The sequence below is a fragment of the Passer montanus genome, unplaced genomic scaffold (assembly GCF_014805655.1).
Source record: "Passer montanus isolate IOZ18808 unplaced genomic scaffold, ASM1480565v1 scaffold47, whole genome shotgun sequence".
Lineage (NCBI taxonomy): Eukaryota > Metazoa > Chordata > Aves > Passeriformes > Passeridae > Passer > Passer montanus.
The window spans coordinates 1,240,935-1,255,211 of record NW_024369596.1 but is presented as its reverse complement, the minus strand read 5'-3'; the positions used below and the strand labels follow the sequence as shown (position 1 = coordinate 1,255,211).

Below are 14,277 nucleotides of genomic sequence, written 5' to 3'. Positions count from 1 at the left end.
CTCTGGGCTGGGGACAGGGTGGGCACGGGTCCCGGGGAGGGCTCGGGGCTGCCGGGGCTCCTTCCCAGCCGGGACAACCCCGGCATCCCGAGCCAAATTACCGGCTCATTTGCATAGCCCCGCCTCTTTAATTTGAATAACGGGCGTGTCTCTTATTTGCATAACCCCGCCCTTCATTTGCATCGCCACGCCCACCCGCGCGTGCGGCGTCAGGCGCGTTCCCCCGGCAACGGCGCCGCGGGTTCGAGCCCGGCCCCGGCGCTGTCCCCTCGCTGTCCCCTCGCTGTCCCCCCGGTGTCCCCCCGGTGTCCCCCCGGTGTCCCCCGGCCATGCTGCGCGACGAGGACACCGAGGCGGATTTCCAGCGCTTCCTGCGCCGCGTGGACGATGTCAGTGAGTGCCGGAGGGGCCCGGGGACAGCGCGGGGACAGCGCGGGGACAGCGCGGGGACAGCGCGGGGACAGCGGAGAAGGGCAGGGCCGGGGCCGGTGGGAACGGGGAAAGCGCCTCTGTGCCCCTCCCCGGCTCGGTTTATTCCGTGTTTCCCTGCCCTCTCTGCTCTGGGAGGTTTTGCGGGGCTCTCGCTTTTACTGGGGATGCTGGAGCCGCTCGCCTCTGTGAATTTCGTTAATGTTGGCAGAAACCGCAGGTGGCTCCTGAAAGTGCCGGGAAATCCACCCTGGGGACGATTCTGTTCATCCCAAGTGCCCAAGGCCCCGCTGGAGCACCCTGGTCTATGGGAGGGGTCCCTGCCCGTGGGACTGGCTGGGGTTTAAGGTCTTTTCCACCCCAAACCAGTCTGGGATTTTGTGGTTTTGTGGTAAAAGCCATCCTGGTCAGCGCTGCCTTCAAAGCAGGTGCCACCTGGACTCCTGCTGCTTCCACTTTTGAAGTTCTGTGTGTAAATATATTTTATTTGGGTGTTTTCTATGACTTTTTAGCCAATTTGCTGCAAGGCCTGAAGTCCCCGGACTCGGCTGTGCAGGAAAAAGCCATTGCTGAGACAGAGAAAAGGCTCCGAGAGCAAGGGGCCAGCAGGGAGGAGGAGGAGGAGGAGGAGAGCAGGACCACGGTGAACAGGACACTCATCAACACCTCTGTAAGGGCTTTTCCCTCTGAAATTAAAGCTGGGCTCAGTCCAGGTCTTCCCTCGATAAAAACACAAATGGAAACGTTCCAGGAACGCCAAAATTGATGAGATCCTTGCCTGCTTTGTTTAAATATCAAACAAAAAATATCAAGCTGCTCCTGCTGTGTGTCAGGCTGGGAATTTGGGATGCACCAGACATTCCTGATGCTCGCTGTGGCTTTGTCCAGCCCAGCCAAGTGTCCCTCTGCTGCTGTGGCTTTTCCCAAACCACTTGTGCTGTTTGTGTTTTTCCAGGGCACGCCGAGGGTGCAGGCAGCAGATGCAGGTAGGACACTGCTCCTCTCACTCTGCCACAGCCCCAAAACCAGTTCCAGCAGGGATGGAGCTCATTGAGAGCTGACTCCACCCCTGCCAAAGTCCAAGCTGGCTTTTCCTGGTGTCTGAACCAAAATTCAGCCAGGTCTAGGACCACACTCAAGCTCTCAGCAGCCTGGCTGTGTTTCTCACAGGTGGGAGCCTTGTTCTCTTCTGGCTCCTCATCTTTTTACAGTTTTTATTGCGGGTTTCAGAGCAAACCTGTTGGTTTGGAGAGGAGCGAGGCAGGTGTGCAGATCCTCAGGGCTGTCACATCCTTGTCTGTGACAGCTCGCCAGCCACTTCCACTTTAATTACTGAAATGCCCCCTTAGTATTGGCTTTTATGAAGAACTGACTCAGAAGCACCCTGGGCGTTATTGTTCCTTCTCTGTTTAATGAAGTTTGCTCTTTTTTCCCCTCCCTGAAATGCCTGGTGGAAGATGGCTTCCTGGCAGCTTTGGAGCAGGATGCCAAGGAACGAGCCCAGCGCAGGAGGAGGAACGAGCAGCTGGCAAACGGTGACTGCTGAGGGCTCTGCAGGCTCTGCCTCCAGAAATCACCCACCGGGGGCTGAGGGAGGCACAGCTGGGCTTGTCCTGTCCCCAGCCCCGGGGCAGCGTCAGGGCTCCTGGTTCTCTGCATGATCTCCTGGTGGTGGGGCTGGGAGGGAGGGGAGCACTCGGGCTTCCCTCTGGAAGGGGAATGGTTGCAGGGAAATAATGGAAATCATGGAAATAATGAAAATAATGGAAATAATGGAAATGAAATAATGGAAATCGTGGAAATAATGGAAATTAAATAATGGAAATAATGGAAATGAAATCGTGGAAATCATGGAAATAATGGAAATTAAATAATGGAAATAATGGAAATTAAATCGTGGAAATAATAGAAATAATGGAAATCATGGAAATAATGGAAATAATGGGAATGAAATCATGGAAATAATGGAAATAATGGAAATCATGGAAATAATGGAAATCATGGAAATAATGGAAATGATATCGTGGAAATCATGGAAATAATGGAAATGAAATCATGGAAATCATGGAAATTAAATAATGGAAATAATGGAAATTAAATCGTGGAAATCATGGAAATAATGGAAATTAAATAATGGAAATAATGGAAATAATGGAAATGAAATCATGGAAATAATGGAAATGAAATCATGGAAATAATGGAAATAATGGAAATGAAATCATGGAAATAATGGAAATGAAATAATGAAAATAATGGAAATAATGGAAATTAAATCATGGAAATCGTGGAAATAATGGAAATGAAATCGTGGAAATCATGGAAATAATGGAAATAATGGGAATGAAATCATGGAAATAATGGAAATAATGGAAATCATGGAAATAATGGAAATCATGGAAATAATGGAAATGATATCGTGGAAATCATGGAAATAATGGAAATGAAATCATGGAAATAATGGAAATAATGGAAATGAAATCATGGAAATCATGGAAATAATGGAAATGAAATCATGGAAATCATGGAAATAAAGGAAATAATGGCTGGGCTGGAACCCTGGAGCTGTTCCAGCAGGACAGCATGGCCTCTGCCTGCTCAGTCCCACTGGGAGAATGAAATAAATTAAATATTAATTAAATGCATTCAATGCTGATGGACATTGCTGCTGTTCTCAATGCTTTCTGCTGCTCTGCAGCCCTGAAGGAGCAGGGCAACGAAGCCTTCAGGGCAGGAGACTTTGCCCTGGCCATCCAGAGGTACTCGGAGGGGCTGCAGAAGCTGAGGGACAAGCAGGAGCTCTACACAAACAGGGCCCAGGTCAGTGCAGGGAAGGAGCCTCCTCGGGCTGGTTTTTGTGTGGCTGTGCAGGGTAAAAGGCCAAAGCATTGTTCTTTTACACCCCTTGCATGTGGAGCATCCCTGCTCCTGCACAGCAAGTGGGGAAAATCCTTCCAGTTCCCAGTTTAATTCAAATTTTTTATTATTAATAAAATAGCAAATATTTTATGATTAATACTTTCCCAGGAATCACTTCTGTAACTGCAGAGTGAAATATTTGCTTTGCAGTCTCTGTTTGCCTTGCATGCTCCATGTTTTTGTATGTCTATAATTCTGTTCCATTGATTCTAAATTAGAAAATCCAGGGAGATGGCAGACAAGCTAAGCATGGAAATTACCCTGCAAAATCAATGGCCAGGCCAACCAGCAGCCTAATTTTATTCTTTTTAATTAGCCAGTGTTTGTGCAACAATGAGCAGAAGTTGTTTAAAGGATTCTAATTCTTCTGCCCGGACTATTTTTTGGTTTATTTCAGGCCTACCTGAAGCTCCGTGAGTATGAGAAAGCCATCAGTGACTGTGAGTGGGCATTAAAGGTAATTCCAGAACTGCCAAGTGGGAAAGACCCCTGAAATCAGCATTATTTACAGAAATCCATATTTTTTTACTGAAACAAACAGGAGAAATAATCACCTTTTGGAAACCCTGCTTTCCACCCTCACCTCAAGCCTTTCTTCAGTCCCTGGGGGCAGTAATTCAGCATAAAAACTTTATCCACCACTAATAAATGATATAAACACCCTCATCTTTGCTTTGGGCAGCTCTAATAATTAATCAGAATGCTGAAAAAAAAAATACCGAAAGGCTGCAATGTTCTAAAGACGTGACTGATAATAATTTCTGGTTTACCTCAGTGCAACAAGAGCTGCCTCAAAGCCTATTTCCTGATGGGGAAGGCTCACCTGGCCCTGCAGCACTTCTCTGAGGTGAGCTGGCTGAACCTGTGCTTTGTTCTGCTTGGGGGGTGACAGGGGGACACTTTCCATGCCTCAGGTTCTGTTTTCTCACCGGAGCTCTGATATTTTGCTCCTTGGGTTTTACTGGAAAATTCCCTTTGACTTTGCAACAGCAAAAGCAGGGACTGAAAATATTTGACTTTTCTGAGAGTTTTGACATCTGCGTCTCCATAAATGTTACTTTTCACGTTTATTGAGGACTGTGGCCCCAGAAACCTTTGGGATATCACTGATATCACTGATTCCTATTTCCAGCTGCAGCTGAGAACCCTTTTTTTGTCCCCCTGCAGTCCAGGCAGTGCTATGAGAAGATGCTGCAGATTGACCCCCAGAAGGAAAACCTGTTCAAAGGTAGGAAATAAATCCTTTCACCCCTTTTTGTCTGAAGAGGGAGCAGAATTTCCCTGCCACTCCTGGCTCCCGTGACCTCGCAGATTGCATGAACGAGGCCAGGCTGGAGGAGAAGAGGCTGAGGGAGGAGCAGAGGGCAGAGAGGGAGCTGCAGGCTGGGAGCGTGGCTGCTGCATCCATCCAAAAATTGCTGCAGAGCATCAGCACCCCCGGGCACCCCCTCCCCTACTACACAGGGGCCATCAGGCTGCTGGCAGCAGCTCTCAACAGCTGTGAGTCTTTGCTGAAAAATGTTAATTTTGTTCATTTTGTTCATTGTTAATTTTGGGAAGTGTAACCCAGGCAGGGGAGCAGGTTTTAAAGGAGCACAGTAAGTGTTGCTGTATTTAAAACAATTTAAACCACAAAACTGCCAATGGTGGGTATTTCAGTTGTGGCCACACAGTAAGTGTTGCTGTATTTAAAACAATTTAAACCACAAAACTGCCAATGGTGGGTATTTCAGTTGTGGCCACACAGTAAGTGTTGCTGTATTTAAAACAATTTAAACCACAAAACTGCCAATGGTGGGTATTTCAGCATGGCCATGGGTGTTTACAGCACTTTTTAGAATCAGACTGATGCTGTAGCTGAGCTGCTGAGAGTTCTTGGGGAGTGGGGGGTCTCATTTGTTTATAAATATTTGTAATTCTCTGTTAAAGGCCGTTGAGTTACAAAGCCAGTTTTGTGTTTCAGCCTTCCTGAATAATCTTTCACTTGAAACCAACAGCAGCAGGCATGAATCAGAGCAAATCCCAGCTTCAGAACCACTCCTGCTTCATTCCTTCCCGAATCTTCCCCCGTTTCCAAGGGTGTTTTTCCCCAGAGCTGCTGCTGCAGTGACCTTTTCTTTTAGCACTGGTCAGGAAGAGCAGCAGCCTGCCTGGCTGTCACACAGCTGAGCTGTCTCTGCCTCTTCCAGGCACCGGGCAAACGTTCTTCAGGACAAACAAAGGCTTCAGTGTGCTGAGGAGCGAGGCTGTCAGAGGGTGAGAGCTCTCCAGAGGGCCACTCCAGCCTGGGGAAATGCAATATTGTTTTCAAGAAACAGAATCGCCTCTTGAAACGCAGATGAACTGATCAGAGGAGGATGTAATGCCAGATTTTGGTGTCTGAATGGAGGGGCTTGTACCTGGCCCTGGCACACGCGGTGCTCCTGAGATGCAGGGAGGAGAATCTGTGGGTTGCTGTTTGTGTCTGCCCTTTCTGGGCAGTCATCCCGTCCCCGGTGCTGAGAGCAGAAAAACTCTGAGTGGAAAAGAACATCTGAAGGCTCTGCCTGCACCCCCTGGAGCTGGGGTTGGGCGCCAGGGGATATTTGGGTGTTCCTGGCACCTGCAGCACTGAGACTTTTTTGGGTTCATCCCTACTTTGGGCAGGGCTGCAGGCAGACCTGAGGGGTGACCCAAATTCCCATTCCCTGGGTGTCTCCCATGGTTTGATCCCTCCTCTGCTCTTTCTCAAGCTGACTTTTCTCATCCAGGGCCTTCTGTGCAGAGAGCAAAAGCCCTGCTGAGGTGGAGCTCTGCGTTTCCCTTCTCCTCCTGTGGCAAGCTGCCTGTGCTGGGAATGGTAAAGCCCTGCAATCCCCCTCACCCTCGTTAATGGGAGATTAATTTGGCATTTCACCCCTCTCCCGGAGCACCTGCACCCATCCAGACGTGGTTGGAACCCAAGTTTTGCAGGTCAGAGGAGGTGGCATCATTTTGGGAGGGTGAAATTCCCACTCTCTGAGCATTTCCAATCCACCCAAGGGGTGGGAAGTCAATTCCCTGCGATTTTTGCTGCTCTTAAGGTAATACCACTTGCACAATTTTCTCTGTTTTAAGCAGTTGCACCTGCAAAAAGCAGAGTTTTACAGAAGAGAAGGCTGAATTATTTTAGAATTATCAAACAATAGTGCTTGGGCAGGTACCTGCCTCTGTTTTTAGTGGGTGAGAAATGGGCTGGGGTGGGTGGTAAAGTGGAAATGCAGAATATTGTGTGGACTTGTGGGGTTCAGCTGTTTAAATAAAATATTCATGCTGAAAAAAATAAAATAAATTAAATATTAAATAAATATTAAATAAATATTTATTAATACATAAATTAAAGGAAGCCAGTGAGTGACATTGCAGTGAGATTTTCTCTCTCCTTCCAGAAGAAAATCAGCGTCTCCTGCTGGCCCAGCCCGAGGTGGGTGCCCAGCTGCCAGAGCTGCTCTCCTGTGGCACAGCCCAGATCCAGAGGGAGACCTTGGCACTGATCTCTCTCTACTCTGAGCACGAGGAGGGCCGGAGGCTGCTGGGCAGGCAGGACCTGAGCAGGTGAGCAGCGCCAGGAAAATGTCCTGGAGGGCTCAGAGCTGCCCCAGCTGAGGGGAAAAGGAGACTCAGGGGTGCCCTCATCACCCTGAAAGGTGCCCTCATCACCCTGAAAGGTGCCCATGCTCAGCTGGGCTCCTTCTCCAGGCACTGACAGAACCAGAGCACACAGCCTCCAGCTGTGCCAAGGGAAATACAGGCTGGATATCAGGAAGAAGTTTTTCCCAGAAAGGTGATAAAGTTCTGGAATGTTCTGCCCAGGGAGGTGGAGCAGTCACCATCCCTGGGTGTGTTTAACAAAGCCTGGATGTGCCCTGGGTGCCAGGGTTTAGCTGAGCTGTTGGGGCTGGGTTGCACTCAGTGATCTTTAAATTCTCTTCCAACCCGGTGATTCTGGGAATTCCTGAAGGGACACAGTGGCACTGAGGCTTCTGCCCCTTGGGGACAGGCCTGGGCTGGCAGAAGTGGAACTTGGATGTGTGGGGTAGAGCTGCAGGAAGTTTTGATGTCTGAAACAAAGCAGGATTTAAATTAATTTAATAATTCGGAGTCCCCTGCTCTAAACCCGTGTAGCACTCAGGCAGAGCTCGCCCTGGTGCCTCTAAAATCTCCTGGGTTGCAGCTGAGAGTCTCTCCTCATTTAAAAATCAGGATTTGGGGTTGTTTAGTGTTGCCATGGCTCACTGGGTGGGGAAGGAAACCCCATGCCATTGCCTTTGTCCCTTATCCTCCCTCTGAGAAATGTCCATTTACTGGTTTGGGCAATAATGATGATCAGGTGGCATTGTCCATTTTCCTGGGGAGGAAAGGTGGAAGGAATGAGCCACATCTCAGAGAGTGCTTTAAAAGGGCAGATTTAACTGTGGCTTGAAACACCAACAACCCAAAAAAAATAGAATTTTGATCTATAATGATTAAACCAAGGCTGACACCAATTTTTGGTTGTTTTTTTGTATTATTTTGACACCAGATGGCTGCAGATTTTGATGGCATTTGTCAAGTGCACTGATGCAAGGGCTGATACTGCCATGAACATCCTGTCTGACTTAACTGGGGAGGAAAGGTAATTTATTTAAATTCCTCATTCATTTCTCTAAAGCTGCGCTGTGAGTTGTGTGAAATGAGCCAGGGACATTTGCTCTGAGCTTACTGAGGTTTTTCTACTGCTCTTCTCTTGCCTTCAGCTGTGGTTTGTGACTAAAACTTTGGGTTTTTATCCCCCAACAGGTTCCAAAGCCAGTGTAGGGCCACGTTTTCCACGGATGTTTTACCTTTATTCACCCAGTTGCTGGTAGGGAAGATCTGATTTTGTATTTCCAGTTTGTTTTTCTGTAGCACGTCCTGTGTCTGCTCTATGAGTGTAAGAGATTGAGTTTTGTCACGAAAATGTTCCTTTTCTCCAATATTTTGTCCTACACATTCTTAGTTTAATATTCAGTATAAACTCTGGCCTTGGTTGCGGATTTCCAGTGATAATTTCACCTTCAGCTTTGAGTTTTGCTCTTCTTGCTGTGACTTTAATCCCCTGTTCTGTCTTGGATGGTGATTTTTGCCTTCTGATCTGAGGGATCAGGGTGAGGAGATGGCATTGGGTGCTGAGATAAAGAATCCCTTCCCTGAGCATCCTTTATCCAACAGCAAATTTAAAATGTGCTGGTGCAGAAACCTGTCCTGAGGAAGGGGGCAGATGGGTTCTGCTGGGCAGTAAAATACTCCCATTTCTCCAAATGAGCAGCAAGACAATAATTCCAGAACTCTCAATTGTTTGTGGCTGTTCTTGCTGGAATTCCAGCTGCAGCAGCTGCTCTGTGCCCCCAGGGAGTGACTGCAGGAAATGTTCACACTCAGGCATTAGGGGACACAAAATCCCCTTTGCCCAGGGCTCATAAAGCAGGAGATAAAGTGAAAATGAGGGAAACCTGCAAACCTTGGTGTTGTGTTTGCGGGTCCCCCGTGGCAGGAAGGAATGATCAATCTGAGTCCATGTTCTCAGAAGGGTAATTTATTATTTTATTATACTATATTATATTAAAGAATACTAAACTAAGCTATAGTAAAGAATATATAAAGGATACTTACAGAATGCTAAAAAGATAATGAAAACTTTGGACTCTTTCCAGAGTCTGACACAGCTTGGCTGTGATTGGCCAATAAGTCAAAACAATTTACACGAAACCAACAAAACAATCCCCTGTGGGTAAACAATGTCCAACCGCATTCCAAAGCAGCAAAACACAGGAGAAGCAAATCAGATAATTATTGTTTTCATTTTTCTCTGAGGCTTCTCAGCTTCCCAGGAGCAGAATCCTGGGCAAAGGGATTTTTCCAGAAAATATGACTGTGACACCTTGGGCAGCTGGGGTTTGCCTGAGAGCTCCTGGAGTGCCAGAGGGGTGGCACACACACACACAGAGTGCTGTTTGCTGGTGCTTTTTTTGGGCTGATTTTCTGGGGTTTTTGGGCTGATTTTCTGGGGTTTTTTGGGCTGATTTTCTTTTTTTTTGGGCTGATTGTGCCTTGCCTTGCTGTGTTTGCAGGCGTGTGCCAGGCAGGTGCAGCAGGCAGCCCTGGCCCGTGCCGTGGCCGTGCTGGGCAGCCTCTGTGCAGATGTTGGGCTGCGGGCACAGCTGGCTCAGAGCAGGGAGTGCTGGCAGGCCTGCCTGGAGCTGCTGGTAAGGAACCTCCCTGTTTGTGTGCTCCCCTCACAGCCCTGAGCCCTTCCCTCCAGCTTTTGGGGGGAGGTCTCAGAGCTGCTCCCCCTCTGCTGTGTCCCTTCAAAGTGGCCCCTTCCTGCTGGAAGCTTGTTCTGTGGCCTCAGGTCACATAAAGTATTTTCTAGTGGGAAACTTTAAAATTCTAGTTTAAAATCCCTCAGCACAGAAAGATTGAAATTCTAGTTTAAAATTCCTCAGCACAGAAAGTTTGAAATTCTAGTTTAAAGTTCTTCAGCAGAGAAAGTTTAAAATTCTTGTTTAAAATTCTTCAGCACAAAACATTTGAAATTCTAGCTTAAAATTCCTCAGCACAGAAAGTTTAAAATTCTTCAGCACAGAAAGCTGAAAATTCTAGGATTCTAACACCTCCCAGGTGAGGCTGTGCCGTGAGCACAGTCCCCAAAACCTGAAGGTTCATGGGGTGGGAAGGGATCTTTGTGACATCCCAAACATGCCAAGTTTGGGGGGTGCAGCTCTGGGTCCCAAACACGTGGGTTTGTGTCACAGTGTCCTCAGCTCTGCTTCTCGCAGAACCCTTCCTCCCCTGGAGCTGCCCCAGCAGGCTGAGGCAGGGCTGTCCTGGCCCTGGAGCTGATTTTCCTGCCCTGCTCTGTCCCAGGATGGGTGTCCTGGTGCCAGCCCTGGGTATCAGCAGTGTGTGTTTGCAGTGCTGGGGCTGATGATGAACCTGCTGCTTGAATCCAATGGCACCATCCAGGTAAGCAACAGCTGGGAATTAAAAGAAAAATAAATAAATTGCAGTGTTGCAGGTTGTTTTTAAGGGTAGTTGATAATTTAAGTAGGCTGAAAAGTGAAAAAAGCTACAGAATTTTCTCCTCTGCCACCACCTCCAGTATATAAACAGTTATGAGGAAAAACCAGTGTAAAGTGCATAAATTATCTTTCCATGTGGTATAAATGTTTTGTTTGGACCCACTCTCCAGTTGTTCTGAGGTCCTGCTTACCTTCCCAAAATATCCAAAGCTCAGGGTCCCACAGGAAGGGCAGAATTCCCCTGGGGTGCTGCAGAGCTGTCCCCTGATCTCCAGGGGATTCCTCTGGCCTTGGGCCCCTTTCTGCCCCAGCTGCAGCTCAGCTGAAACCCTGAGTTATTTTGTTTGGATCCACTCTCCAGTTGTTCTGAGGTCCTGGTTACCTTCCCAAATTATCAAAGCTCAGGGTCCCACAGGAAGGGCAGAATTCCCCTGGGGTGCTGCAGAGCTGTCCCCTGATCTCCAGGGGATTCCTCTGGCCTTGGGCCCCTTTCTGCCCCAGCTGCAGCTCAGCTGAAACCCTGAGTTTCCCCTGACTTTTTCCTGAGTTTCCCCAGAGATTTCCGTCTTTTCCCTGAGTATTCCCTGTGTTGTTTCCCCTGTTTTCCCTGTGTTTTCCCCATTTTCCCCCTGTGTTTTCCCCATTTTCCCCCTGTGTTTTCCCATTTCCCCCCTGAGTTTCCCCTGTGTTTCCCCATTTCCCCCCTGAGTTTCCCCTGTGTTTTCCCCCTGCGTTTCCCCTTTGTTTTCCCCATTTTCCCCCTGTGTTTCCCCATTTTCCCCCTGAGTTTCCCCTGTGTTTTCCCCCTGAGTTTCCTCTGTGTTTTCCCCATTTTCCCCCTGAGTTTCCCCTGTGTTTTCCCCATTTTCCCCCTGAGTTTCCTCTGTGTTTTCCCCATTTTCCCCCTGTGTTTCCCCATTTTCCCCCTGAGTTTCCCCTGTGTTTTCCAGGACTTTGCTGTGCCCATCAGTGGCAGGTGCCTGGCTCTGCTCAGCCATCAGGACGGAAGGATTGTCACAGTAAGTCACCACAAAAGCTGCATTTTCAGCTGCCCGGAGCAATAAAAGTTTGCTTTTGCTTCTCCCTCTCCTTTCCCCCTCATTTAGAGAGCCACAGGAGTGCTGAGCCGTGTCCTGCCAGCGTCCCCCTCAGCCGTGGAGGAAGTGGTGGAAGGAGGAGTGGTGAAGAAAATGCTCAAATTCTTGAAAGTAAATCCAATTTCCTTCATTTCTGCCTGCCCTGAGCAAATCTAACTCCCCTTGGGTTTATCCTCCTTTCCCTGGAGGATGTGTCTGCATCTTTCTCCATTGTGACACTGCTCCCAGGTTTCATTTCAAATTATTTTAAAATTCTTCATTCTAATTCTTCTTTAATGTTTTTCTTTAATTTTTTCCCTTAATTTTTTCTTTTATTTTTTCTTTAATTGTTCTTAAATTTTTTAGTTCTTAATTCTAATTATTCTTTAATTTTTTCTTTAATTTTTTTCCATTTAATTTCTTCCTTTAATTCTTTCTTACATTTAAAAAAAAAATTCTTAATTCTAATTCTTCTTTAATTTTATTTCTTCAGTTTTTGCTGTATATCTATACCCAGCAGGTGTTTATGCAGATCAAGTTAGTATAGAAAAAAATCTGTGGCACTGGGCTCTTATCAAGGGGGAGTTGATTTAAAAAGGATTGGCCTGCAGAGACCCAGGGAATGTTGTGGGTTCATTACTGGCAGGAATTAAATGAGATTTATGAGATTCTCAGCCTGTGAGATGAATCCCTGTGAAGGTTTTCGTTTCCCTGAGTGTGCCCTGGTGCCCAGGCTGCTCTGGTCACCGTGGCTGAGCTGTGTTTGCCCCCTGTGTTCAACCCCAGGCTGGGGGACAGCTCACATCCAGCTATGCCATAAAGACCCTCGCCATCTGCACCCGGAGCAGCAGCAGAGCCCAGCAAGAGCTGCTGAAGGGGGATAAAAGTAAGTGAAAGTGGTCATTTCCTAGGAATATAACCCCTGATTTCCTATTAATATAAACCCTGATTTCCCTATTAAAATAACCCCTGATTTCCCATTAATATAAACCCCTGATTTCCTATGACTATAACCCCTGATTTCCCATTAATATAACCCCTGATTTCCTATTACTATAACCCCTGATTTCCTATTAATACAACCCCTGATTATTCTATTAAAATAACACCTGGATGCACAGAAAGCTTTTTTTTTTTTTATGTTCCTTTTCCCAGCTGTTCTTTCCACAGCAGCATCTCTGCTTTAAGGCAGTTAACCTGGCACCTTCAGCTCTCTGTGAGAGAGACTGGGCAAGAGGAGCTGAAGCAGCTCCTGGCTGCTGAAACTGCCACAAAATCCCATTGCAATTGCCACGAAATCCCCTTGCTCCCCAGCTTTTCCATGGGAAAAGCATCAAAATCACTCCCTGCAGCCAGCAGGGAGCAGCTGGAGAGCCCTGGCTGTGTCTCACCGAGATTCCCCCTCCTGCCAGGGTTCCAGGTGAGCTCTCTATGAGAGAGACTCCGGGCAAGAGGAGCTGAGGCAGCTCCTGGCTGCTGAAATTGCCACTAAATCACCACGAAATCCCCTTGCTCCCCAGATTTTCCAGGGAAACAGCTCCAGAGTCAGTCCCTGCAGCCAGCAGGGAGCAGCTGGAGAGCCCTGGCTGTGTCTCACCGAGATTCCCCCTCCTGCCAGGGTTCCAGGTGCTGCTGAGGCTGCTGCAGGCAGGCGATGAGCTGACTGTGGGCAATGCAGCTTTCTGCCTCAGCCAGTGCCTGCTGCTGCCCGGGGCTGCCTCGTCGCTGCTGGGCTCCAGCGTGGTGCAGCTGCTGCTCAGGCAGGCTGGGGGTGATGCTCTCAGGAGCTCGGTGCAGCACAACTCAGCCATTGCCCTGGGCAGGCTCTGCGTGGCTGAGCCAAGGTAGGCACCAAAAGTCCCTTTTTTTATTCCCCTTTTCTGTTATAATCCCTGAGAAACCAACCAGGGTGAGCCAAATCTAGAGCTGTTAGGTTAATTTAACTCCATGAATTCTATTTCCTTCCTCCAGCCAGAATTCCCCCTTGTGATCTGTCCCCAAATCCTGCTTTAGGGCTGCTGGGGTGCCAGTTCCCCACAGTGCAGTGTCCCCACATCTCTCAAGGACTTCACTGACCTGTGCTGGAAGGACAGAAGGGATGTTAAAGTCTGTAGATCCCAAATGAGCAGTGCAAAAAATATCAGCCCTGAGATTTGTCTGAAACAACAGAGATAGAAGAGAAACTCTTTTATTTTCTTAGTTTTGTTAATCTGAAATTAACCTATTTGTAGAATGTTATGTGCCTTTCTGAGGGCAGTAATTATCTAGAAACTCTATTAAGAGTATCTGCATTAACTCTGTATTATTATTATTATTATTATTATTATTATTATTATTATTATTATTATTATTTAGAAACCCTGTTTTATATTGAATACAGCATTAAACACCCCTGAAGTCTTGGGCAGAGCAGTGAGAGTTTAAAACTTTAATTTTTAGTCACCAGCTGTCCCCCTGTTGTCTCTGCAGGCACATCCCTCAGCTGAGGAAGCTCAATGGCCTGGCCGTCCTGAACTCCTCCATGAAACACGTGCACAGCAGCTGAGCTCCTCAGAGTCCCCCACAAGTGCCCTTCGTCTCACTGCTCTTGAGTTTTCTTTGCTTTAATAAAATGAATTCAACTTTTCAGTGGCTTTTTGGAGTGGTTTTGGTCCCCCACAGAAGCCAGTGAAACAAAATCAGGAGGAAGGAGTTGATTTATTATCTCACCTACCAACCAAAACACCCCCTTGCATTAGGCTGCCTTTGCTGCAATAACTGACATAAATTTAATTAATGGCCATAAATCCAGCGTAGCT

At 47.5% G+C, this 14,277-nt stretch overlaps 1 protein-coding gene across 1 annotated transcript; it reads left to right on the top strand.

Annotated features, from left to right (window-relative positions):
* The first annotated feature begins 244 nt into the window (after positions 1 to 244).
* On the top strand, positions 245 to 14,075 carry TTC12 (tetratricopeptide repeat domain 12). Its single transcript, XM_039721911.1, has 21 exons — positions 245 to 393; positions 942 to 1,099; positions 1,385 to 1,415; positions 1,887 to 1,964; positions 3,125 to 3,246; positions 3,743 to 3,802; positions 4,121 to 4,192; positions 4,513 to 4,573; positions 4,657 to 4,845; positions 5,535 to 5,601; positions 6,096 to 6,184; positions 6,753 to 6,918; positions 7,886 to 7,978; positions 8,143 to 8,206; positions 9,453 to 9,587; positions 10,249 to 10,347; positions 11,354 to 11,422; positions 11,510 to 11,611; positions 12,266 to 12,365; positions 13,098 to 13,323; positions 13,949 to 14,075. Exons 1-21 carry the CDS (start codon positions 330 to 332, stop codon positions 14,022 to 14,024), a joined length of 2,121 nt encoding a protein of 706 aa, XP_039577845.1. The 5' UTR covers positions 245 to 329; the 3' UTR covers positions 14,025 to 14,075.
* Positions 14,076 to 14,277: the final 202 nt, after the last annotated feature.

Coding starts and splice junctions, on each gene's coding strand:
- TTC12 (XM_039721911.1), top strand. CDS start 330: ATGCTGCGCGACGAGGACACCGAGGCGGATTTCCAGCGCTTCCTGCGC. Junction 3,247..3,742: donor TCTACACAAACAGGGCCCAG/GTCAGTGCAGGG, acceptor GGTTTATTTCAG/GCCTACCTGAAGCTCCGTGA. Junction 3,803..4,120: donor ACTGTGAGTGGGCATTAAAG/GTAATTCCAGAA, acceptor GGTTTACCTCAG/TGCAACAAGAGCTGCCTCAA.